This window comes from Crotalus tigris, unplaced genomic scaffold (assembly GCF_016545835.1).
Source record: "Crotalus tigris isolate CLP2741 ecotype Arizona unplaced genomic scaffold, ASM1654583v1 scf7180000017683.1919423, whole genome shotgun sequence".
NCBI lineage: Eukaryota > Metazoa > Chordata > Lepidosauria > Squamata > Viperidae > Crotalus > Crotalus tigris.
This window is the reverse complement of record NW_024096563.1, coordinates 347,434-371,470: the sequence shown is the minus strand read 5'-3', so window position 1 is coordinate 371,470 and position 24,037 is coordinate 347,434. Positions and strand designations below refer to the sequence as shown.

General features: G+C 46.8%; 1 protein-coding gene across 2 annotated transcripts; it reads right to left on the bottom strand.

The window, feature by feature from the left end:
* Positions 1 to 721: 721 nt before the first annotated feature.
* Positions 722 to 22,671, bottom strand: ULK3 (unc-51 like kinase 3). Of its 2 annotated transcripts, XM_039337526.1 has the most exons (16): positions 22,471 to 22,663; positions 21,100 to 21,240; positions 19,790 to 19,910; positions 19,496 to 19,600; positions 18,312 to 18,455; positions 17,089 to 17,171; positions 16,645 to 16,800; positions 15,528 to 15,633; positions 13,692 to 13,732; positions 11,922 to 12,024; positions 9,809 to 9,873; positions 7,945 to 8,023; positions 4,769 to 4,809; positions 2,886 to 2,933; positions 2,223 to 2,289; positions 722 to 1,188 (listed from the first exon to the last, which is right to left on the bottom strand). In XM_039337526.1, the coding sequence occupies exons 1-16, from the start codon at positions 22,570 to 22,572 to the stop codon at positions 1,172 to 1,174; spliced, it is 1,419 nt and encodes a 472-aa protein (XP_039193460.1). In that variant the 5' UTR covers positions 22,573 to 22,663; the 3' UTR covers positions 722 to 1,171. The 2 variants fall into 2 exon arrangements, with proteins under 2 accessions (XP_039193460.1, XP_039193462.1); XM_039337528.1 differs by lacking the exons at positions 722 to 1,188; positions 2,223 to 2,289; positions 2,886 to 2,933; positions 4,769 to 4,809; positions 7,945 to 8,023 and adding an exon at positions 9,315 to 9,595 and having other exon boundaries at positions 22,471 to 22,671.
* Between the last annotated feature and the right edge of the window lie 1,366 nt (positions 22,672 to 24,037).

Here is a 24,037-nt window from a genome sequence, read left to right as displayed (position 1 = left end):
TGGGAGTTGAAGTCCATGAGTCATAAAAGAGCCAAGGTTGCCTATCCCTGGACTAGACCTTAAAAGGTCCCTTCCAGTCCTAGGATTCTATAGTTTGCCTTCTATCGCACAGATTTTCTGAACTGGTTCAAACCTTCAGGTCACTTTCCAAACGAATTCAAGATTTCAAATGGAATTACAGAATCCAATTATATTTCATCTCTAGTTATCGACTATGGAAAACCCCATTTCTGCCTTCTCTGGATTCTGTCATACGATGAAGGGAAGGGGGGTGAACAAAGGGGTTTTATGGCCCTCACTTCCTTTGGTACAACTTCAAAAGGGACTGAATGTGGATACCACCAAAAAGAATAACCATAACAATGGGGACATCAGCTTTCATCTACTCCTCTCTGAAGTCTCCCTTCCACCAGCAGAGAGGAAAAAGGGGGTGGAAATGTAATGTCTGGGATTGTCACTGGAGGGATGGTGGGGTGGGGTTGCTGGGAACCCCTTAAAACCTTGAATGGGAGAGCTTGGACCCCAAGTCCTGTCTAGAACGCCTGCAACCATTTTCTCTTAATAAAGGATGCCTGTTGGAAGAAATATTCCAAGAGTTCTGTCTTCTTAAGATGCAAAGTGGGGTGGGGCCTTACAATTACTTTTCAAAACCAGTGATATGGGTTTTTCCCCACCCACCCCAATGATAAATAAAAGAACAGAATAAACACCGACTCTCCTGTAGGTGTTAGAAAATAGTTTATGAAGACAATTTCCCTATAAGATTCTCCATCTTTCCTCAATCAGGATAATACACAGGAGAACCATCCTGGCATCACCCACTTGTAAACACCTCGTTCTGGATCGTGTGCTACTGCACACAACGTACCTTCAAGAAAAGTACCCTGAGCTTATTTCCATGCCCATTAAATGCCTGATAGCCTCTAAGGTTAGTCACTTAAATTCAAGTTTTGCCAACTGGGAAAATAAATCATGCCAGGCCAGGATTGACAGCCTACAAAAACCTCACATTCCCTAGCGTTTGCTCCGCCCGTCTGAATCCGCAGCAGGACCCAGCTCTGCGTCAGCAACAATTAGCCCCAGTTACAAAAACAACGGGGTGCAAATTCGGATTGTCCACGGCTGGCTGGTTGAGGTATGGAAAGCCCCAAGGCCGGCTCCTGGCAATGGTTCACTGTAAAGTACATGCTGCAAAAGGAGAGAAAGGGAAGAAAGCAATTTAGATTAAGCCTGAAATGAATCCATTAAAAAAAGGTAAAAGAGAGAGAGAGAGAGAGAAAAAAAGCCATTTGGATTAAGCCTGAAATGAAATCATTAAAAACAAAACCAACGATGCTATTTTCAAATTAGTTTTAGCAGAGTTTAAACCTGACGTTCTAAATAGCTGGCTCAAAATGGATCTCTTGGAATCATTTTTTTTTCCCCTCCTGGCAACAGCCTGGCTCAGTCGCTACGTTTTCTTGGCAAGGTTATTTGGAAGTGGTTTGCCTTCTTCGCTGTAAGGCAGTGAGAGAGGGACTGGCCCAAAGACCCCCAGGGGCTTCGTGCTTAAGGCGGGACTAGAAGTCACGATCTCCCCATTTCTAGCCTGGAGGCTTCACTACTACACAACCTGGTTCTCTACATCAACACTTATCCAGTGTAGGGTAGGGCACGGTATGGTAGAGTGGAAGGTAGGTAGAAGGAAGGAAGGAAGGAAGGAAGGAAGGAAGGAAGGAAGGAAGGAAGGAAGGAAGGAAGGAAGGAAGGAAAGAAAAAGAAAGAAAGAAAGAAAGAAAGAAAGAAAGAAAGAAAGAAAGAAAGAGAGAGAGAGAGGGAAAAGGGAAGGAGGGACAGAAAGGAAAAAGAAAGAGAAAGGAAAAGGAGAAGGAAGGAGAAAGAGAGACAGTGAGAGAGAGAGAAAGATGGGAGGGAAGGAGGGAGGGAGGAAGGAAGGAAGAAAGAAAGTGAGGAAGGAAAAAAGAGAGAACAGGAAGGAAGAAGGAAGGAAGGAAGAAAAAAGAAAGAAAGAAAGAAAGAAAGAAAGAAAAAGAGAGAAAGGGAAGGAGGGAGGAACAGAAAGAAAGAGAAAGAAACAGAAAAGGGGAAGGAAGGAGAAAAGGATACAGTGAGAGAGGAAGAAAGATGGGAGGGAGAGAGGGAAGGAAGGAAGGAAGGAAGGAAGGAAGGAAGGAAGGAAGGAAGGAAGGAAGGAAGGAAGGGAGGGAAGGGACCAGACTTACAGTTTCTGACAGAATCCGAAAGGCCCTCATTTCCAATGGACTCAGCTTCCCACTGGGATTCCTTGATCTACGAGGAAAAGAGATCCGGGCATTTCTCCTGAGTTTTCTAAGACTCCTGGCAGCTACAGTCTGCCCTCCTGGGGCCTCCCCTCGTCCTCAGCGCCATCCCGAGAGCTCGGCCAGCCCCACAGAGAGCTCCTCCTGGCAGAGCAGACGGAATTCTGGATATCCCCAGAAATAAGCCACAAAGGCAACGGAGCAACCTCCGATGTCCTGCCCTCCCATTTGAGTACCAACGTTCACACGCGCACCCTTAGCCAAGCACGGGAGAGAGCCAGGATGTGAATCCAGAAGCCAAAGGGAGGCGCAAGGGCCATTTCCCAGAATGCAAACTGAGGCAAGGGATTTAACCTCAAAGGGGGGGGGGTGGATTCCACCATGATGGAGAAATTCCTCAGACAGGAGAATTTACTTAGGAGCTGAGTTCAGGCCTTCCCATTTTTAAGCTCCCACACTCTTCCTAGACTTAGACTTCCGTATACCACCGCGCCTATTCTCACAATCACCTCTGCTCAAATGTTTTGAGGCGTCTCCTACTTTGCAGGTCAACGGAAGGCAGCTCTCTCCCCCCCCCTCCTCCGTCCCCCCCCCAACTTCTCCTACCTTGATCTGTTCTTTCAGATACTCTGCTCGGGCCATCAGCGTCTGGATCTGCCAAGACAAACATACCGTATATTCCGGCGTATAAGACGACTGGGCGTATAAGACGACCCCCAACTTTTGAGAAGATTTTCAGGCTTTAGAAAGTCATTTTATACACCAGAAAATACAGTACAATATTGAATTTCTGTTTATAGATGAGCACAATAGGAGCTCCTTTGCTGCTAGAAAGCTTTGTCTTGTTAGTGCTTATTTCTGTAGAAAAAATAGGGCTGGCCACTAGGGGGCAGATTGGTTTTAAATTCAGAGAACAGCTACCCGTATATTCCTGCGTATAAGACGACCCCTGACTTTTGAGAAGATGGCTTTAGAAAGTCGTCTTATACACCGGAAATTACGGGTAATCTCACGTTTTGCCATTTTTCTTTTTTAACGGAGTGCAAATCCTTTTGAGAATTGGGACAGCAGCAGGAAGAATCCTTGAATTGTCGTCCATTTATCAGTCCTCAAGGACATCAGAACAACCTTGTGGAACCAACCTCTGAGTCCATCAAGACAGCCTTGTCCATCTCTCAATGGCCAAGGAGCACTCGGGAAGCCCATCGGCCTGGCGTGGAAGTGATTTGAGACCTTACTAAACACACACATACACACGGTGTCTATGGGATCAATCATCCAGGTCATGGTTGCCCCAAAGGTGCTTTTTCCAAAAGGCACCTGGACTTTCTTGGTTTTTCACTCTGAAAACATTTTGCTTCTCATCTAAGAAGCTTCTTCAGTTCTAACTAACTGGTAGGGAATGGAAGGATTTATATTCTTTTTTTTTATTGAAACGTTTTATAAAAGTTACAATATACACCCCAAGGCCCACCCACCCTAAACCCCCCCTCTCCCTCCCCCACTTCCCAGAGCTGAGTACAGGATTACAAATATAATAATCATAATCTAACAAACATTAACCAACTATATAAATAACCAAATCCATAATGCGCTTTAACTCCCCTTTAACATAAATATAAACAAATTAAAAGTAAACATAATAATATAAACAAGTTAACATCCTAATTATTAAATACAGTATCCAAATTGTTAAACAATACTAATACTAGAAATAATAATAAAACTAATAAAAATTCTACTATAATAAGCTATTAATAATAATAATACTCTAAAATTTACTCATAAACTAGATGGAACTTTTTAGTCCCATATTTATTCTGAATATAATCTAGAAGGATTTATATTCTTTGCAATCAGCGGTCATTAGCACTTTAATGACCAATTCTCAGAGCACTAACGACCTGCTGACTGGAAAGGATATAAATCAGAATAACAGAATTGGAAGGGACCTTGGAGGTCTTCTAGTCCAACCCCTTGCTCAGGCAGGAAACTCTATGCCATTACAGACAAATGATTGTCCAATCTCTTCTAAAAACCTCCAGTGTTAGAACACTCACAACTTCTGGAGGCCAGCTGTTCCACTGCTTAATTGCTCTCACTGTTGGGAAATTCCTCCTTAGTTCTAGGTTGCTTCTCTCCTTGATTAGCTTCCATCCATCGCCCCCAATCTTTCCATTCCTCACCAGTTAATTAGAACCGAAGAAGCTTCTTGGATGAGAAGCAAAATGTTTTCAAAGAAAAAACAAACAAACAAGAAAACCTATTTGCCTTTTGACAAAAGCAACTTTGGTACATGCAAGGTTTTCTTCATTCTAATGGTGCACATTCAGACGTTTAATGCACCCCTGTTCAACCAACCATAGCAAAAGCCAGGTTTGTGCTCTTGAAGTGAGGTTCTCCTGACTCAGAAGTGACCCCTTGGAGGCAACTGCCCTTCCTGTTCTATGGGGCCCAGGTTCCATTCCGGGGAGACCGCCATAACGTACCTCAGCGTGTAGTAATTCTCGTCTTCTTCCCGCAGGTTCCGCTGAATTTGGGAGGAAAAAAGAGAAAAAAAAGAATATTTGATTGCTTAAGAACTAAAAATAATAATGCAGTGAGTTAGGTTATAAGCCCAACAGTTATAGCAATATTATAGGGCTGGGCAGAAATCTGGATTCAAAAGATAAAATACGACTTACAGGCTATTCTAGACTTATAACTGTTTGTTTAGCAACCGTTCAAAGTTACAACACTGAAAAAATTGACTTGACTTCAGCAATGTCTACTCAAGTTCACACGTTGCAGGAAGCCTTTGTTTGTTTTAAGCATGGGGGTTTGATTAAGCCACAGCGGGCTGGGTCCTCACCACCTGCTAAGTCATGAAGCACGGTGTACTAACCACGATAACCAGCTTTGCGATACGCTGAATCTAAACCGAGGATGCCATGCGTCGTTTAGTTGCAAAGTATGGAGGCAGGCCAAAGTTCTTCCAAAGATACAAATACTAAGGGGCTGCCACAAAGAGGAGGGGGATCAACCTCTTCTCCAAAACCCCTAAAAAGGCAGGACAGGAAGCAACGGATGGAATCTTATCAAGGAGAGAAGCAAATCTGGAATTAAGGAGAAACTTCCTAACAGTGAGGACAATTAACCAGTGGAACAGAAGTTGCCTTCAGAAGCTGTGGGTGCTTCATCACTGGAGGCTTTTAAGAAGAGATAGTAATAATAATAATAATAATAATAATAATAATAATAATAATAATAATAATAATAATAATAATAATAATAGTAAGGTACACAGCTGGAATAGTGGACTGGACTCAAGCAGAACTAAAAGCAATGGATAGGCAGACCAGAAAAATAATGACAATGAATCATACCCTTCATCCACGCAGTGACATTGACAGACTTTATCTACCAAGGCAAATAGGTGGGCGTGGAATGCTACAAGTACATCAGATGGTTGAAGAAGAAAAAATAGCTTTGGAAGAATATCTGAAGACCAATGATGAAGATGCACTGAAATTAGTATATCAGGAAGGCTTACTGACTACTGGAGAGACCAAACTGGCCTACAAGAAAGACCAAATGAAGAACAGAATAGAGGCATGGGAAGACAAAGCACTACATGGCCAGTACATTAAAAAAATAACTGGGAAGGCAGATAATAAAAAGACCTGGCAATGGCTAAGAGCAGGAAAATTGAAGAAAGAGACCGAGGGACTAATTCTGGCTGCACAAGACCAAGCCTTAAGGACAAATGCATACAAAGTCAAAATTGAGAAGACAGCAACAGACAGTTAAGTGCCGCCTATGCAAAGAAGCTGAAGAAACAGTAGACCACCTGGTAAGTTGTTGCAAGAAGATTGCACAGACTGACTACAAGCAGCGGCATGACAAAGTAGCAACAATGGTGCATTGGAAGATCTGCAAAAAATATCATTTGCCTGTAAGCAAAAACTGGTGGGATCATAAAATAGAGAAAGTCATAGAAAATGATAAAATTAAACTGCTCTGGGACTTCAGAATTCAAACAGACAAGCACCTGCAGACTTAAAAATTGTTGATAAGAATGACAAAATGTCTGGATAGTGGACGTGGCAGTGCTTGGAGACAGCAGAATAGAAGAGAAAGAACTGGAGAAGATAACAAAATACAAAGACCTACAAATAGAAATAGAAAGACTGTGGCAAAAGCAAGCAAGGGTAGTACCAATAGTCATAGGCTCCTTGGGTGCAATCCCAAAAAAACTGGAGCACCACTTGAACACCATTGGCATTGACAAATTCGCTATTATTCAATTGCAAAAGGCAGCCTTATTAGGAACTGCTTCCATCCTGCGACGATATCTGTAATACCATCAAACATCCACATCTGCCTATCCCAGGTCCTGGGTAAGGACTCGATAGGTAGACAAAATGCCAAATCCAGTCTGAACATCTGGCTGACTGTGCGATGATCCAAAATAACAACAACAACAACAACAACAATAATGATGATGATGATGATCCTGGCGCTTCCACTGAGCCCTGACAGCCCTGCAGCTGCAGCCATCTCTTGCTTAGGCTTGTACGGTGCTCCCACCGGTTCAGCTCATTCTCCTCCCCCGCTACCCCTTTTCTACGATGGTCGCGTACCACCTGCCAGGTACCAATGTATCATTGGTAGTACCCGTACCACTGGTTGAAAAGCCTTGATCTAGTCCAACCTCCAGCTCAGGCATGAAATCCTAGACCATTTCAGAATAGAATAATAACTTTACGGTCACTTTGAATGTACACTAATCGGCACACATTAAAATGAAATTTCGTTGCATACAGTTCTCAAAGGATCACCACTTCTGATACACACTACATAAATATGACAAAAATAAATAAGTAAATACAGAATTATGCATATACCCACGTATATTATATGACAAATGGCTGTCCAGTCTCTTCTTAAAAACTTCCAGTGTTGGAGCATTCACAACCTCTGGAGGCAGGTTGTTCCACTGATTAATTGTTCTAACTGCCAGGAAGTTTCTCCTTAGTTCTAGGTTGCTTCTCTCCTTGATTAGTTTCCATCCGTTACTCCCCTTGTCCTGCCTTCAGATGCTTTGGAGAATAGCTTGACTCCCTCTTCTTTGGGGCAGCCCCTGAGATATTGGAACCCTGCTATCATGTCCCCCCTCGTCCTTCTCTTCATTAAACTAGACATACCCAATTCCAGTAGCCGTTCCTTATATCAGACGTTCCGCTGATGAATTAACAAAATGACAGAATTGGAAGGGACCTTGAAGGTCTTCTAGTCTAACCCCCTGCTCCCTACCTAGACCAGAGGTCCCCAACCTCTTGGGCACTAGGGACCGGTTCCGTGAAGAGAGCTTTTTCCGCAGACCGGAGGGTGCGTGGTTTTGTGTGCTGCCTGCATCCCACGGATGGGGCTTCGTTTGTTTCTGCGGACCAGTTCCTGGCATGCCGTGGCCCGGTACTGGTCCACAGACCAGGGGTTGGGGACCTCTGCCCTAGATCATTTCAGACAAACAGCCATTTGTCTGAAATGGTAGTCCTATGCACTAAGATTAAGTCTGAGCTCACCGCTAAGCCCGTGTGTAGCAGAAGGGACAGCTGGTCACCTTTGACCCTTTTCTCCTGTCCTCCAGCCTCCTCCTGCATCACCCAGCGAGCTTTCCACTCACCAGCCAGCATCAGAAGCAATTCGCCCAAGCTCTGCTGATATAGCTCCAGCGTTTCACTGTCCTCTTTCCCTTCTTCTTCCTGGGGACGAGAAGTAACAAGCTGAATCCCTGCTGGATGAAAGGACTTCTTCAACACCGGGCTACAAATATTCTCTCCCAGCTGTATATGAATCAACACACACACACACGCTCCACTTTTAATCAAAGTAGAAACCATAAAATGACCCTATACCAGAGAAAGGTATAGAGAAATAAAAAGTTTTCTTCCTTCTTTCCTCACCTCTTCCCCCCCCCCCGTTCCCCCCTCTGGCAAAAATATGGGGATAAAATTAAAGCCAGGCGATTTTAGGAAGCAGAAAAAATTGGATCTCTTCACGCACTGAATGCTGAGTTCACGGGGAGAGCGCCGATTCAACCATTCATTTCTGAATGCAATTGAACAAACTGGCACTCGAGCGGATTGCAAAGGCAAGCAGGCTCTGTGTGTAGGTGTGTTCGTGTGTGTGTGTGTGTGTGTGTGTGTGTGTGTGTGTGTTGCATGGACTGGGCTGGACAGGATTTAGAGTTAAAAAAAAAAAAGTCCCACTGAACTGCTCTCCTATCCCAAGTGTGGTTTAGCACAGGGCTTTTCAACCTTTTCACCCATTGTACCACTTTTAGGATATGGCAACATCCAAGTACCACCAGTCGCTTAGCAAGGGGTCAAAAACTTGATCCAAAAAAAAAAAAAGGAAAAAAGTGATGAAGTACAGGTAGTCCTTGACTTACAACAGTTCACTTAGTGACTGTTCAAAGTTACAATGGCACTGAAAAAAGTGCCCCCCAAGCCACAGCCGAGCAAGACACCTGCTTGCCCGCCTGACCGCGCTCTTCCTCCTGTCCGAGGTTTTCATTGCTGTGAGCATTTCTGTTGAGGATTGGCAGTGGGGGTGGGGTGGGGTGTGTTTGGTTTTTATTCCCCCCATCTGTTGGGTGGTTGCAGCAGGTTTTGGTCACTTCACATGACCCTGGGACACTGACCGTCATAAATATGAATCAGTTGCCAAGCATCTGAATGTAAATCACAAGACCCTGGAGACGCTGCAACATTCCAGCTGATCGGCGCTGCTTCTGGGCTCAGCAGAAGCACCAGGATCAGCGCCAGGCTCCAGCTGGAGCCTGATGCTGATCCTGGTGCTTTCGCTGAGCCCTGACAGCCCCGAAGAAGCGCTGATCCTGGCGCTTCCACTGAGCCCTGACAGCCCTGCAGCTCCAGCATCTCTCGCTCAGGCTTGTGCGGTGCTGCCACCGGTTCAGCTCATTCCCTTCTTGTGCTACACCTTTTCTAGGATGGTCGCGTACCACCTGCCAGGTGCCAATGTACCACAAGTGGTACCCGTACCACTGGTTGAAAAGCCCTGGTTTAGCACACCCTTTGGAGCCCTTACAATATTTGGTCCTTATTTTGCCTTTTTGGACCCTTCAAGGAGCTGAAGGGTTAGGATTATTCTCCAAAACACCCGAAGGCAGGACAAGAAGTTAACAGACGGAAACCAGAAGGAAGGAGAAACTTCCGGACAGTGAAAACAATGAATCAATGGGAGGGCTCACCTCCAGAGGTTGTGGGGGCTCTGTGGGTGGAGGTTTTTAAGAAGAGACTGGACGGCCACTTCTGTGAAATGAGATCAGGTTTCCTGCTTCAGGAGGGTTGGACTAGAAGACCTCCAAGGTCCCTTCCAGCTGTGTCATCCTGTTCAATCTCCCGCAGCCTTTCAGAATCTCCCAGAAGTCACCCACCCTGCTTGTTTGGGACTGCAGAGTCCCTGCGTGCTCCCCGGTTCAACCAAGGCAACCCTCTCTGTTTCCCCCCCCCCCAGCAGCTGACCTTCGCCACAGCAGCAGATGCGACCTGAAGAGCAGCATAAAGCCGAGGTTTGTTCTTGGACATCTCTGGAACAAGAGAGGAAAAAAAAGGTTTGCAGCTAAGATAAAGTTCCTAGGGTGTCAAGGTTGAATTGCTAGGATGCCTGCTAACTTCTACACCAGTGGTTCTCAACCTGTGGGTCGGGACCCCATTTGGGGTCGAACAACCATTTCACGGGGGTCGCCAAACAATGCAGTCTGCCATTTTTTCCCCCTTTTCCCTAGCTGTGCTACTCCCTTTTATTCTATTGGCTTTTGAAAGCCAATAGAATAGACTCTCTTGAATAGAGTCTAATTCTATTGGCTTTCAAAAGCCAATAGGAATTGTCCAGGCTGTCTCTGCCCTGCTGAGCCCGTCAAAAGTCCCAGTCTGCAAACAATGCTGCACCAGTTGAGTAGTCCTAGACTTACGACCGGTTGGGGGTCGTGGCATTAAAAAGGTTGAGAACCACTGTTCTACGCTAATCAGCTTGCCATAGAAACAGCGTGGAGGGGGGGGAAGGAAATGGGATACCAAAGGGGGATCCCAAGAAGTCGTTCAGGGAGAGTGAGAGCCTGCAAGAATGCCAAGGTCACTAACGCAAGAGTAGGGGACCCTTCCCATAACAAAACGAAGTTCCATGAATGGACAATGTGAACCCCCGGTGGGCGCGGGTAAGGGTTTAAAGATGAGATTGGACACCCATTTGACTAGGAAATTAACACGGGAAATTTAACACCAGGGAAAACCAGAGCTGGTTTTGCTTCTTCAGTTCTGAGATGTGTATTCAACAAAGCTAAAACATATAAGGAACGGTTGGTGGAATTGGGTATGTCTAGTTTAATGAAGAGAAGGACGAGGGGGGACGTGATAGCAGTCTTCCAGTATCTCAGGGGCTGCCCCAAAGAAGAGGCAGTCAAGCTATTCTCGAAAGCGGCTGAAGGCAGGACAAGAAGCAACAGATAGAAACTGATCAAGGAGAGAAGCAACCTAGAACTAAGGGGAAACTTCCTGACAGTGAGAACAATTAACCAGTGGAACCACCTGCCTCCAGAAGCGGTGAATGCTCCAACACTGGAAGTTTTTAAGAAGAGACTGGACAACCATTTGTCCGAAATGGTATAGGGCTGTGGTGGCAAACCTACCGTCACTGGTATAGGGTTTCCTGCCTGAGCAGGGGGTTGGACTAGAGGACCTCCAAGGTCCCTTCCAACTTCATCATCATCATCATCTTATATTTTATGGCATTCAAAAGCCTTGAAGATTCCTTTTTGGGGTTTCGCTAGTCCAGCGGTTCCCAATTGAGGGGTGCGAGACGATATTCTAGGAGGTGTGAAAACTTGGCTATTCAAAATTATAGTCTATATGTGTATAATGCGTTGTCATTATTTCAATCTTTTGTAAGGGGTACGAGAATATATCAGAAGCATTCTAGGGGTCGGGGTATAGAAAAGGTTGGGAGCCGCTGTGCTAGTCAGACAGTTGACAGAGGGGCAGGTTTTCGTATGCAGGTAATTGTCAACTTATCACTGTAGCTAGGGCCAGACTTTCTATTGCTAAAACAAGGCGATTGTTAAACAAGCAACACTTGATTGTACATTGTGTTTCTTGGGCAACCACAACACCCCCCTCCCCCCGAAACTGACTGCCTGTCTTGGAAATCTACAGCAATGTAGGCAAACACAACATGCTCTTCCTTTTGCCAGTTCTGTCCTAAAATAGTAAATACAGCTCAGGGGGAAAATATCTGTGTTTTGGAGAAAGGGAGGCTGTGGAGCAGCGCCCTCTGGTGGCTCATGACACTCCTGCAGGATTGCCCCCCCCGCGTCGTTTTGCAGCCGATCCTTGTTTATCATCAAATCATGGTGCTGGACCTTGGAGGTCTTCTAGTCCAACCTGGGGCCACTTTAAGACAGGTGGACTTCAACTCCCAGAATTCCTCATGGCTGGCTGGGGGATTCTGGGAGTTAAAAGTCCACAAGTCTTAAAGTGGCCAAGGTTGGCGACCCTAACTTATGCCTTATCAACAAGACACTATTTCAAGCAAAGGACAGATGGTGCTCCCTTCTTCAGCTTCTCTCCCGTAGTAATTCACCTTTTAGAATGTCCCGTCCAGGGCAGCCTTTTTCCAAAAGGGCTTTGTTGTCTGATGCTACCAGCACCTTGAGCTGCTCCGCACGTGAGATGTAATCGCTCACCTGGGCAAGAAAGAAACAGGACAGAAACACGAAACATCTGACACTGACGAGGAAGCAGAAGCAGAATATTTTCAAAAAAGAAAAGAGAGCTTTTCATGCTTTGCACCAAAGTAGGCGCCTTGCAAATAAGTGGGGCCCATTTTGCTTCTTGAAGTAAAGAAATAAATTGGGACTCAGCACAGCCAAAGGGCTCTTGAGGTAAAATACTGGTAATAAATAGGCTGCTTCTGAGATTTATACATTGGTAAACTGCAGCGGAGTCCTATGTTTCTTAACTGAGGAGGCGTCAGTGGTGGCGAACCTAGGGCACGCGTGCCAGAGGCGGCACTCAGAGATGGCAACTGTCCTGGAGATGGCAACTGTCCCTCTTCAACCAGCCGCCTGCTAACTCGCTGAGGTCCCACATGGCCCGATGCATCCAGGCATGGCTGGTTTCCCTCCCATCCCGTCCCATCCCTCCTGGCCTCGCATGCTCTCCTTTTCCTGGGCACGCCCCACTGCATCGCCTCCTCAGCTGTCAGCTGGCCATCCAGCTCAGAGGCTGCTGCTTTGAACTGCTGGTGGCAGACTGTGGAGCCCCAGAGTGTGCCAGTCGAGGGGCCGGCAGGCTGTGGCTGCTGATGGACACCGTCGGCCCCCATGTGCTCGCTGGCCTCTGTGTGTGGGGGCCGATGGTGTCAGGCAGTAGCCGCCCCGGCCCTTGCCTTGCCCCATGACAATAGCACCCCCACCCTGCCTCACCTCACCTCGCAGGATGAGCCTCCTGCCCATCGCCCCACCTGCCAGAGACCCCCTGGATCTCCCCCAACCCTGCCCACCCCCCACGAGCAACACCTTGGCTACACCCACCCAATCTGCCATGACCACCATAGCTGCGTCTACCCAGTGGGCCACGCCCATCTGGCACCCATCAATAAATAGGTGGGTTTTGGGTTGCAGTTTGGGCACTCGGTCTCTAAAAGGTTCGCCATCACTGAGATAGGTGGACTTCAACTCCCAGCACTCTCCAGCCAGCCAGGAGGAGTTGTGGGAATTGAAGTCCACCTGTTTGAAAGGGACCAAGGTTGGAGACCCCCCTGGACTATAAGACCTCCAAGGTCCCTCTCAGTCCCAGCCCCAGCTTGGCTGGCTGGCTGGGGAATTCTGGGAGTTGAAGTCCACCTGTCTTAAAAGTTGCCAAGGTTGAGAAACCTGGATTTTGGCATTGCTAAAAGCTGAAGAGGAATTAGGGAAAACTGTTGCTCCAAGTTATTCCCAGCTGGATTTAATTCCGACAACTTTGCCTGAATAAATGTGTTTGCGGGGGTATTTTTGGACAACTGGGGCTCCTTTATCAGTAAGACAGGATACGCCTTTCCCAAAAACCGAATATTGGCATGCCTATCATCAGTATAGCAAACTAGCTTATATTTATTAGGAGTTTGCCTAGCAGAACAATTTATTTTGCTGACCCTATTCCTCAGCTCGCTTTCAAGGCTAACTTTTTAGACATGGTTTCCCAAGAGGAGGCCGACTGGGAAAAAATGCTGGTGGGTCCCACCTATCTTCCTTGCCTAAGGCAGCAATCCTGGCCAAATCCTGCTTGCAAAGGAGCACTTTCACCTATCCCAAAAACGTGCCTGAAAAATTAGCCATTGGGTCAGTTGGAAGCTGGACGTTCGACTAACCTTGGATCGGATCGCTTCTTTCCGCTGGGCGTCTTGTTCATCTGAAGACAATAAGGGAGATGAAGAAGTGAGCAAGGCAGGCTGCGTGTTACACCGAGAGGCAAAGCCAAGGCAGCCTACCATAATTTGAATATTTGTGACCGTAATGGAGCCTGCCAATTGTGACGGTCGCAAAACGGGCCGGTCATGCAAAAGATCTGATTTTACCACCTGTTTTGGCAGTGCTCATTAAGGACGTGTGGCAGTTGTTAAGCAAGCCAAGGGTTCGCTATGGAGGTGGTTTGCCGAAAACCGGACATCCCTTTTTGGGAAAACACATTATAAATGTTATAAGACACAGTCACACGACCCTGGGATGCTGCAAAATGGACATATATGTGGCCTGGTTGTGAAGCACCTGGTCATGTGACCTCCATGGGTGCGTGTGACTTGCAGGACTGAATCTCGGTCGTAAGTCGCTTCCAGTAGCTCATAAGTCAAGGACTGCCTTTTGATGGCATTGCAAATCCCTTTTAAAGGTGATTTTGCCAGCTGGTGTAGAAACAAGCAAAGAAGTGGATTCTAGGAAAATGAAAATCAGGCGGAGGCGGAAGAAATCTTGGGAGAAGATGTTTGGGCAGTAAGAAATGAACGAAGTCGGGAAGAGGCTGGTCCCAAGTGAAAATAAATTGATTCCTCCAGACCCAAATTCAGGTCTTCATAGGACATAGAATCAGAGCTGGAAGCGACGTTAAAGGTCTTCTAGTCCAGGGCTTGTCAACCTTTTCACCCAATGTACCACTTTTAGGATATGGCAATATCCGAATACCACCAGTCACCTAGCAAGGTGTCAAAAACTTGATGACCCTCCCCCAAAAGGAAAAAAGTGATGAAGTACAGGTAGTCTTCGACTTACAACAGTTCACTTAGTGATTGTTCGAATTTACAATGGCACTGAAAAAAGTGCCCCCCAAGCCACAGCCGAGCAAGACACCTGCTTGCCCGCCCAGTAGCGCTCTTCCTCCTGTCCGAGGTTTTCATTGTTGTGAGCATTTCTGTTGAGGATTGGCAGCGGGGGTGGGGTGGGGATGCTTGGTTTTTATTTCACCCGTCTGCTGGGTGGTTGCAGCAGGTTTTGGTCACTTCACATGACCCTGGGACACTGTGACTGTCATAAATATGAATCAGTTGGCAAGCATCTGAATGTAAATCACAAGACCCTAGAGATGTTGCAACATTCCAGCTGATCGGTGCTTCTTCTGGGCTCAGCAGAAGCACCAGGATCAGCGTCGAGCTCCAGCTGGAACCTGGCACTGATCCTGGTGCTTCCGCTGAGCCCTGATCATCCCAAAGAAGTGCTGATCCTGGCGCTTCCACTGAGCCCTGACAGCCCTGCAGCTCCAGCCATCTCTTGCTCCGGCTTGTGCGGTGCTGCCACCGGTTCAGCTCATTCCCCTCCCCTGCTACTTCTCTAGGATGGTCGCGTACCGCCTGCCAGGTGCCAATGTACCACAGGTGGTACCCGTACCACTGGTTGAAAAGCCCTGTTCTAGTCCAACCCCCAGCTCAGGCAGGAAATCCTAGACCATTCCAGTCAAATGGTTGTCCAATCTCATTTTTAAACCCTCCGGTGATGGAGCACCCACAACTTCTGGAGGCAAGCTGTTCCACTGATTAATTGTTCTCATTGTCAGGAAATTTCTCCTTAGTTCTAGGATGGATGTTTTTTTTTTTCATAAGCTTCCACCCGTTATTTCTTGTCCTGCCCTCCGGAGCACTTTGTTTTTACTCCGAGTGGGTTGACTTGTTCTAATCTAGAGGAAAGAAGGGAAAGCAAAGAGCAACTGGGCTACTCACAACGTAAGGCAGGGACAAAGTACTCCAGAGCTTTGGAGTAGAGCGAAAGGGCGGTGGTCATGTCACCTTCTTGGTCCTTCTTGACCGCCTCCGTGACAAGCTTGGTCTGTAAAGAAGCAACGTTAGAGAAGAGATTGTGGGCCAAGGGAGTCCATCCTCTAAAACAGGGGTGTCCAACCTTGGCAGCTTTTAAGATCTGTGGACTTCAACTCCCAGAATGTCCCAGCCAGATAACCTCTGGAGGTGGCTCAGAGACAGACCTCCGAAATCCACTGAACTGTGAGGAAAAGGAAGAATTGATTTTTATACTTATGGATTTGTAATCAGACTTGCAAGAGTCTGTGATCAGAGCCACTCTCAACAAAAGTAGTTTTAGCTTTCCTATGGAGTGGATTTCCTGGTCTGATCTACCTAGGGGAGGCTAGTAAATAGAGACCCATCTAGATTCTGCTGTAACAGTAAGTCATCTGCCAATGCTGAACTACACCTCTCCCCTTCCTTCCTTCCTTCCTTCCTTCCTTCCTTCCTTCCTTCCCTTCCTCTTTTCTTTCCTTCTTTCCCTTCCCTTTCTCTCTTCTTTCCTTCCTTCTGTCCGTCCCTTTTGCTTCCTTCCTTCCCTTTTTTCCTTCTTTCTTTCCCTCCCTCTCCTTTTCCTTTCTTCCTTACTTCCCTCCCCTTTCCTTCCCTTCCCTCTCTTTTCTTTCCTTCTTTCCTTCCTTCCCTTTTTCTTTTCTTTCCTTCTTTCCTTCCTTCCATCCCTTTTGCTTCCTTCCTTCCCTTTTTTCCTTTCTTTTCCTCCCTCCTTTTCCTTTCTTCCTTCCTTCCCTCCCCCTTCCTTCCCTTTCTCTTTTCTTTCCTTCCTTTTTTTCCTTCCTTCCTTCCTTCCTTCCTTCCTTCCTTCCTTCCTTCCTTTTCTCTTTTCTTTCCTTCCTTCCCTCCCCTTTTCCATTCCTTCCCTCCTTCCCTCCTTCCTTCCTTCCTTCCTTCCTTCCTTCCTTCCTCCCTCCCTCCCTCCCTCCCTCCCTCCCTCTTTTTCCCTTCCCTTCCCTTCCCTTCCCTTCATTCTTACACACACAAACACATACACCCCCATACATGGCCCTTTGCCCCCACTCACTGCTTTCCCCAGACTTTCCGCGCTGGCCATGTGCTCCATGTCCACAAACGGGTGTGCAAAGAAGGCCTGGAAGGAGATCCGCTGCTGGGGGTCCCTTTGCAGAAGACGCTGCAGGAGATCCCGGCACTCCGGGGAGAGTCGGGGGCGGCTGGGAAGCTGGGAAGGAAAGATGGAAGAATCAGGGTGAAGGCTTAAAGGGACCCCCACGTCTAACCAGGAAGATTTTCGGTCACTCAATGGGTTGCGAAGCTGATGAGATGTTCCATGAAGCGGTGGGGATGGAAAGTTGTGCTTTGGGTCCCTTTGAGAATCTGGGAGAACCTGTGGATCCCTTCTCAGAAAAAATGCAGGGAGGAAGGGGTGGGAATTAAAAGCAGCTTGCAAACCCCTGCGGTAAAACTCACAATTACAACCAACAAAAGTCATCCCCACCTGCGGCCTTACCTCAACAGGCTGGTTGCTCCGGATCTTCTCCTCCAGCTCAGCAAACGATTTGGAGGCGAAAGGCAGTCGGCCAAAGAGAGCCTCTAAAGGGGGGGGGGGGAGAGAGAGAAAGGTATCCTGGTTAAGGATCGGAGGTCTTGTGGAGTCGTCTGAAAGAATCCTGCGGAAGCTGCAGGGAACAAAGCCACAATCACTGCTTTCAAATCCCTTTTCCTCCACTCTGCAAGCCCCACTCCCTTCTAGAACTGATAACGTCGCCTAGTTTGGTAATGAAACATCTGCAAGAAAACCACCAAGTTCAGACAGTGCCAAAAAGCTCACCATTCCACACTCTTTAGCTGGTTTTTGTGACCTAAGCTTGCAATTCCATTATGAAATGTGGACTATGGTGGGAAGACTGCATTCATAACACTCCCCTGCCACTGAAGACGAATTTAACAAATAACAAGAGTTGGAAGGGACCTTGGAGGTCTTCTAGTCCGACCCCCTGCCCAGGCAGGAAACCCTATACCATTTCAGACAAATGGCGGTCCAGTCTCTTCTTAAAAACTTCCAGTGTTGGAGCATTTACTGCTTCTGGAGGCAGGTTGTTCCACTGGTTAATTGTTCTGTCAGGAAGTTTCTCCTTAGTTCTAGGTTGCTTCTCACCTTGATTAGTTTCCATCCATTGCTTCTTGTCCTTTGGCGCTTTGGAGAATAGCTTGACTCCCTTTTCTCTGGGGCAGCCCCTGAGATACTGGAACACTGCTATCATGTCCCCCCTCGTCCTTCTCTTTGTTAAACTAGACGTACCCAATTCCTACATCCACAACTTCTGGTGGCAAGTCATTCCACTGATTAATGGACTTATTAATATATATACAGTATGCTTCATTTTTAACGTGCGCCAGTGTGCTCACAGAACAAAGTAACAAGACAGGTTATCTTATCATCTTATCTACCCTTTCATCTCATCATCTATCTTATCTTATCTTATCTATTATCTTATCGTCTTATCTCTCCTCACCCCCTCCCATCTTATCTATCTTACCTTATCATTTTATCTATCCTATCCTCTCATCTCCTCTTATCTTGTCATCTCTTATCTTACCATCTATCTCATCTTATCTCTTATCATCTTATCTATCCTCTCCTCTCTTCTCCTCTCTTCCCATCCCAACCTATCCTATCCTATCCTATCCTGTCCTCTCCTATCATCCTCTCCTCTTATCATCTTATCTTACCGTAGAGGATCACGCCCACTGACCACAGGTCTACCCGGGCATCGTATTGCCGATTGCACACCATTTCTGGCGCCATATAAAGAGGCGAACCTCTCAGCACGTGCTTCTCATCCCTGGGGGACATGTGCTGTGCAAATCCAAAATCTAGGGAGAAAGAGGGAGCATTGATTAAAAGTCTTCAAAGCAGGATTCATCCCGGCATCCCCGGGGATATCACGATATACGTGTGGACCTCAAGGTATGATCATTCATTTACCCATCATTTGGGGACGGTCGGAAAAGTGCTTTATGGCTGCTCCTTGCATTTACGACCGACACGGTAAAACCCTACCGATTTTGTTACTTGTGAGCAAAATCCACTTTAAGGGATGTTGTTTTTTTTTTTGTAAAAAATTTTTTATTTTCAATTTTACATTACATTCATAAAAAATACTTCAGATAAAGAGTAAAATAAATTTATAGACATAACTTTCGGTATTGCTCGCCCATTTCCCCCCAAACTGCATCCCCCCTCTAACCTCTTCTCTCACTTCCCTCTTTCCCTCTTCTTCCGCACTCTCCCCCTCTCCTCCTTCTCCTCCACCTTCCTACTTACTTCTCCCCTTCCTCCTATCTTCTCACTCCGGATGCGGTCCAGGGGAAATGCCCGAGCAATTCCTCTCTCCAAATTAAAACATCAATATTATATACAATAAAACTATTTCCACTTATCTGAGCTATTTAACCTCCAACCCATGCTCCCCCCACCCCCCTCCCCCCTCCCCCCCACTTCCCAGAGCCAAGTAGAGGGTTATACAAACATATTAAACATAGTCTATTTAAGTTTACTAATTATACAATAACCAAAGTCATACTAACCCTTAACTCTCTTCAAACTTTAACATCATAATTTTATAAACAAATCCATTACTCATAAAATAAATGAAACTTTGTAGTTCCATATTTCTTCTCAACATATTCTACCCAGCTTCTCCATACAATAACATCTCTCTCTTGTGAATGGTCCTTTAAATAAGCAGAAATTTTAGCCATTTCTGCTAGATTAGAAACCTTAAATACCCATCCTTCTAAAGAAGGCAGAGAGTCTTTCTTCCAATATTGACCCACCAAAATCCACTTTAAGGGATGTTCATAAGAAATTGAGCGCAGCCTTAGCCCGATGTTTCGGTCCTTCCCTTCCTTACCTGCCAGCTTGAGATGAGATTTCTCCAAGGAAGTCAGCAGAATATTCTGAGGTTTGAGGTCCAGATGGCAGATATTCTTATCATGAAGGAATTTCAAGGCACAAGCTGCTTGGAACAAAAAAGAAAGAAAATGTACTCCGTAACAGTCCATATTCTTGAGGACTAGATGCCTAAGGCAGTGTTTCTCAACTTCAGCAACTTTCAGAGGGGTGGACTTCAACTCCCAGAATTCCCCACCCAGCCATGGGGAATTCTGGGAGTTGAAGTCCACAGGTTTCTCTCCGTATTCCTCACCCAGTTGTTGTAGAAATATACAAGCCACCTTTTCAGGAAGAATCCTCCGGCTACGGATGAAACGGGACAGATCACCTCCAGGACAATATTCCATGATTAAGTATATGTATTCCTTGTCCCACTAAAAGAGAGAGATCGAGTTTACCAAAAGCACATCTATTTTCCCATTCCCACTGAGCCAACCTCTTCCCCCACCCCCAAGTTTCTAGTCTTTATGGAGGCAATTTGGGTGATACCTAGTCCCTGTGGGAGTTAATTGCTGAGCATTGCACCTGTCAGTCTTAGGAGGTGATGCTCTAAATCAGGGCTTTTCAACCAGTGGTCGGGTACCACCTGTGGTACATTGGCACCTGGCAGGTGGTACGTGACCATCCTAGAAAAGTGGGGGGGGGGGAAATAAATAAATAAAAAGTGGTAGCGGGGGAGGGGAATGAGCTGAACCGGTGGCAGCACCGCACAAGCCTGAGCAAGAGATGGCTGGAGCTGCAGAGCTGTCAGGGCTCAGCAGAAGCACCAAGATCAGCGCTTCTTCGGGGCTGTCAGGGCTCAGCGGAAGCGCCAGGATCAGCACCACGCTCCACCTGGAGCTCGGCGCTGATCCTGGTGCTTCTGCTGAGCCCTGAAGAAGCACCAATCAGCTGGAAAGCAGCACTGATCCTGGTGCTTCTGCTGAGCCCAGAAGAAGCGGCGATCAGCTGGAATGTTGCAGCCTCTCCAGGGTCTTGTGATGTACATTCAGATGCTTGGCAACTGATTCATATTTATGACGGTCAGAGTGTCCCAGCGTCATGTGAAGTGACCAAAACCTGCTGCAACCACCCAGCAGACGGGGGGAATAAAAACCAAACACCCCCACACCCCATCCCCTGCTGCCAATCCTCAACAGAAATGCTCATAACAATGAAAACCTCGGACAGGAGGAAGAGCATGGCCGGGCGGGCAGGCAGGGGTCTTGCTCAGTTGTGGCTTGGGGGGCACTTTTTCAGTGCCATTGTAACTTCCAACAGTCACTAAGCGAACTGTTGTAAGTCGAGGACTACCTGTATTTTATCACTTTTTTCCTTTTTTTTTTTTTGTTCATCAAGTTTTTGACCCCTTGCTAGGTGACTGGTGGTCCTCGGATATTGCCATATCCTAAAAGTGGTACAATGGGTGAAAAGGTTGAAAAGCCCTGCTCTAATTAGCTTGGTCAAAGAAATGCCTGCAGTTAGTAGTTACAACGGCACTGAAAAAAGAAACTTACGACTAGTCCTCACACTTCTAACTGCACTCAATCTCAGCTCAAAGCCCCCCCCCCTTCTGATTTGCACCTGGAAGTCCTTTAACTCCACAATGTGGGGGTGCCGGATGTTTTTGAGGATTTCAATTTCGGTCAGCAGGTTTTCGACAGAGGCCTTGTTGAGATTCTTCTTACTCACGCATTTGATGGCCACCACTTCCCGGGAATTCTTCTAACAAGGCAGAAAAGAAAAGAGTTTGGAATTTTCTAGTAAGGTTCTTATTTTATATTTTTTTAGCTTTTTAAAATGCTTTTTTAAACCTTGGGTATTTTATATTTTTTTAGCATTATATATAAATATATATATATATATATAACCTTGGGTATTTTATATTTTTTAGCTTTTAATTTTTTTTTAACCTTGGATATTTTATGTTTTTTTAGCTTTTTAGAATGTTTTTTTTAACCTTGACTATTTTATATATTTTTAGCTTTTTAAACATTTTTTTAACCTTGGTTATTTTATATCTTTAGCTTTTTTTAAAAAAAAAATTAACCTTGGGTATTTTATATTTTTTAGCTTTTAAAATGTTTTTTTTTAACCCTGGGTATTTTATATTTTTAGTTTTTTTTAATTTATTTTTTTAACTTTGGATATTTTATATTTTTAAGCTTTTCAAATATTTTTTTAACATTAGTTATTTTATATTTTTAAGTTTTTTAAAATGATTTTTTTTAAGCTAGGGTATTTTATATTTTTTAGCTTTTTTAAATGGTCTTTTTAAACCTAGGGTATTTTATATTTTTTAGCTTTCTAAAATACGTTGTTAACCTTGGATATTTTATATTTTTTAGCTTAATATTTTTTTTTAAACTCTGGGTGCTTGTAGGGAAGATGGGTTGGAATAAAAATTGAATAAATAAATAAATTTAATCAATAGATGCCCCTTTGCTCCTCCTTATTTTTAAAGTGCTAACAAAATAATAGGGTTTTTTTTGGGGGGGGGGCCTTTCATGAAAAATGCAGCAGCCTTTCCTTGCTTTCATTTGGTCATCCTGCACCATTCCAGGGATGCTTCCACTTTCATTTCCAACCCTATCCACAGATCATCCATGCACCCCAGAACACTCTCTTTTGGGGGCGGGGAAGGGGGTCCATCCTAATTTTTCCAAAAGGGAAGAGACCCCCACCCCACCCCAAGACCACAACCTTTGGGAAACCCCAGAGGGAAGGAGGTTTGGGGGGGGTCTCAATCATCCCACCCACCCACCAACTCCTGTCCGGTTGGCTTCCTTCCCTTTGCGCGCGCGAGCGCGCCCTCCAACCCAGCCAGCGCCAGGAGCGGCGCGCGGCTGAGCATCTTCCAGGTAGACTTCCCGGCGCTGGGGAGGCTCCACTTCGGAGCCCCCCAAGTCCCAGCGAGAGGCGGCTCCGGGCTGCTTCGGCCCGGCCCCGCGTTACCTTCCGGTAGGCTTTGAAGACGGTGGCGTAGGTGCCGCTGCCCAGCCGCTCGGTCAGCAGGAAGTCTTCCAGCTGCGGAGGCGCCCAGCCGGCCCCGGCCATCCCCGCGCAGCGCCGGCAGAAGCCAGGCGGCCGGGCCGGGCTGGCCTCTCCGAATCCCCCGCAGGAGGAGAAGGAGGAGGAGGAGGCGGCGGACGAGGCTCCTCCCGCTCCGCTTCCTGCTGGGCAGAGCCGAGCCAGCCGGGCGCCGAGAAGCGCAGCCGCCCCGCGCGCAACCCCCGGCTGGAAGTCGCCGCTGCACCGCCGCTTCTGCGGGCTTCCCCGGTTCGGGGGGGGAGGGAAGGACCGGGGTGGGGGTCTTGCTCCGGGGTAGAGACGGACAGGGAGCCCCCGGCGCCGGGTTTGAGCCGCTTTGGGCCAGGAGAGGGAAGGCACCCGGTTAGAAGGAGAGGCAGGCGGTGAGTTCTAGTTCCACTTTCGGCAGGACGGCGGGGTTGTGGGTGACTTGAAGCAGATCACTAAGCGGACGGAGAGTTCTAGTCCCGCTTTAGGCGTGCAAAGGCGGCTGGGTGACTTTAAGCAGATCACTAAACAGATGGCGAGTTCTAGTTCCCCTTTAGGCGTGCAAAGCTGGCTGGGTGACCAGGGGCCAATCACCAGGAGACGGTGAGTTCTAGTCCTGCTTTAGGCATGAAAGGCAGCTAGGTGACTTTAAGCAGATCACTAAGCAGCAGATGGCGAGTTCTAGTTCCCCTTTAGGCTTGCAAAGGCAGGTGGGTGACCAGGGGTCAGTCACCAGGCGATGGTGAGTTCTAGTCCTGGCTTTAGGCATGAAAGGCAACTAGGTGACTTTAAGCAGATCACTAAGCAGCAGATGGCGAGTTCTAGTTCCCCTTTAGGCGTGCAAAGCTGGCTGGGTGACCAGGGGCCAATCACCAGGAGACGGTGAGTTCTAGTCCTGATTTAGGCATGAAAGGCAGCTGACTTTAAGCAGATCACTAAGCAGCAGATGGCGAGTTCTAATTCCCCTTTAGGCTTGCAAAGGCAGGTGGGTGACCGGGGTCAATCACCAGGAGACGGTGAGTTCTAGTGCTGCTTTAGGCATGAAAGGCAGCTAGGTTACTTTAAGCAGATCACTAAGCAGATGGTGAGTTCTAGTTCCCCTTTAGGCTTGCAAAGGCGGCTGGGTGACCAGGGACCAATCACCAGGAGACGGTGAGTTCTAGTCCTGCTTTAGGTATGAAGAGGGCTGGGTGACCTTGGGAACAATCCCAACTCCCTTCCCCCAATTCAGGGTGTTTGTACTGGGAAAAATAGGAAGAGGGGCTATGAGATACACTCTCTGCCTTGAGTTATTGATAAATAAAGGCGGATATAAATTAACAAACCCGAGCACGGCCTTGGGCCCTCTTGGGGAACAAAGCCTATGGGAGGGCCTGGGGTGTCCTCTGGCAGCTCCGTTTGGAGGGATCCCCCATCCCTAAATTTCTCACTCACTCACACAGAGCTTGTTGTGCAAACCCAGCCTGTGTTAAGTTTGTGACTTGGTGTTGTCTTTTTCTTCTTG

Bases quoted from the DNA above. Each gene is read 5' to 3' on its own strand.
- ULK3 (XM_039337526.1), bottom strand. From the start codon at position 22,572: ATGGCCGGGGCCGGCTGGGCGCCTCCGCAGCTGGAAGACTTCCTGCTG. The intron at 19,911-21,099 runs GTGCAAATCAGA...TCTCTCTTTTAG, and splicing joins TGGAGTTAAAGGACTTCCAG to TGGGACAAGGAATACATATA. The intron at 2,934-4,768 runs GTACGTTATGGC...TTGTCTTGGCAG, and splicing joins GAGAATTACTACACGCTGAG to ATCCAGACGCTGATGGCCCG.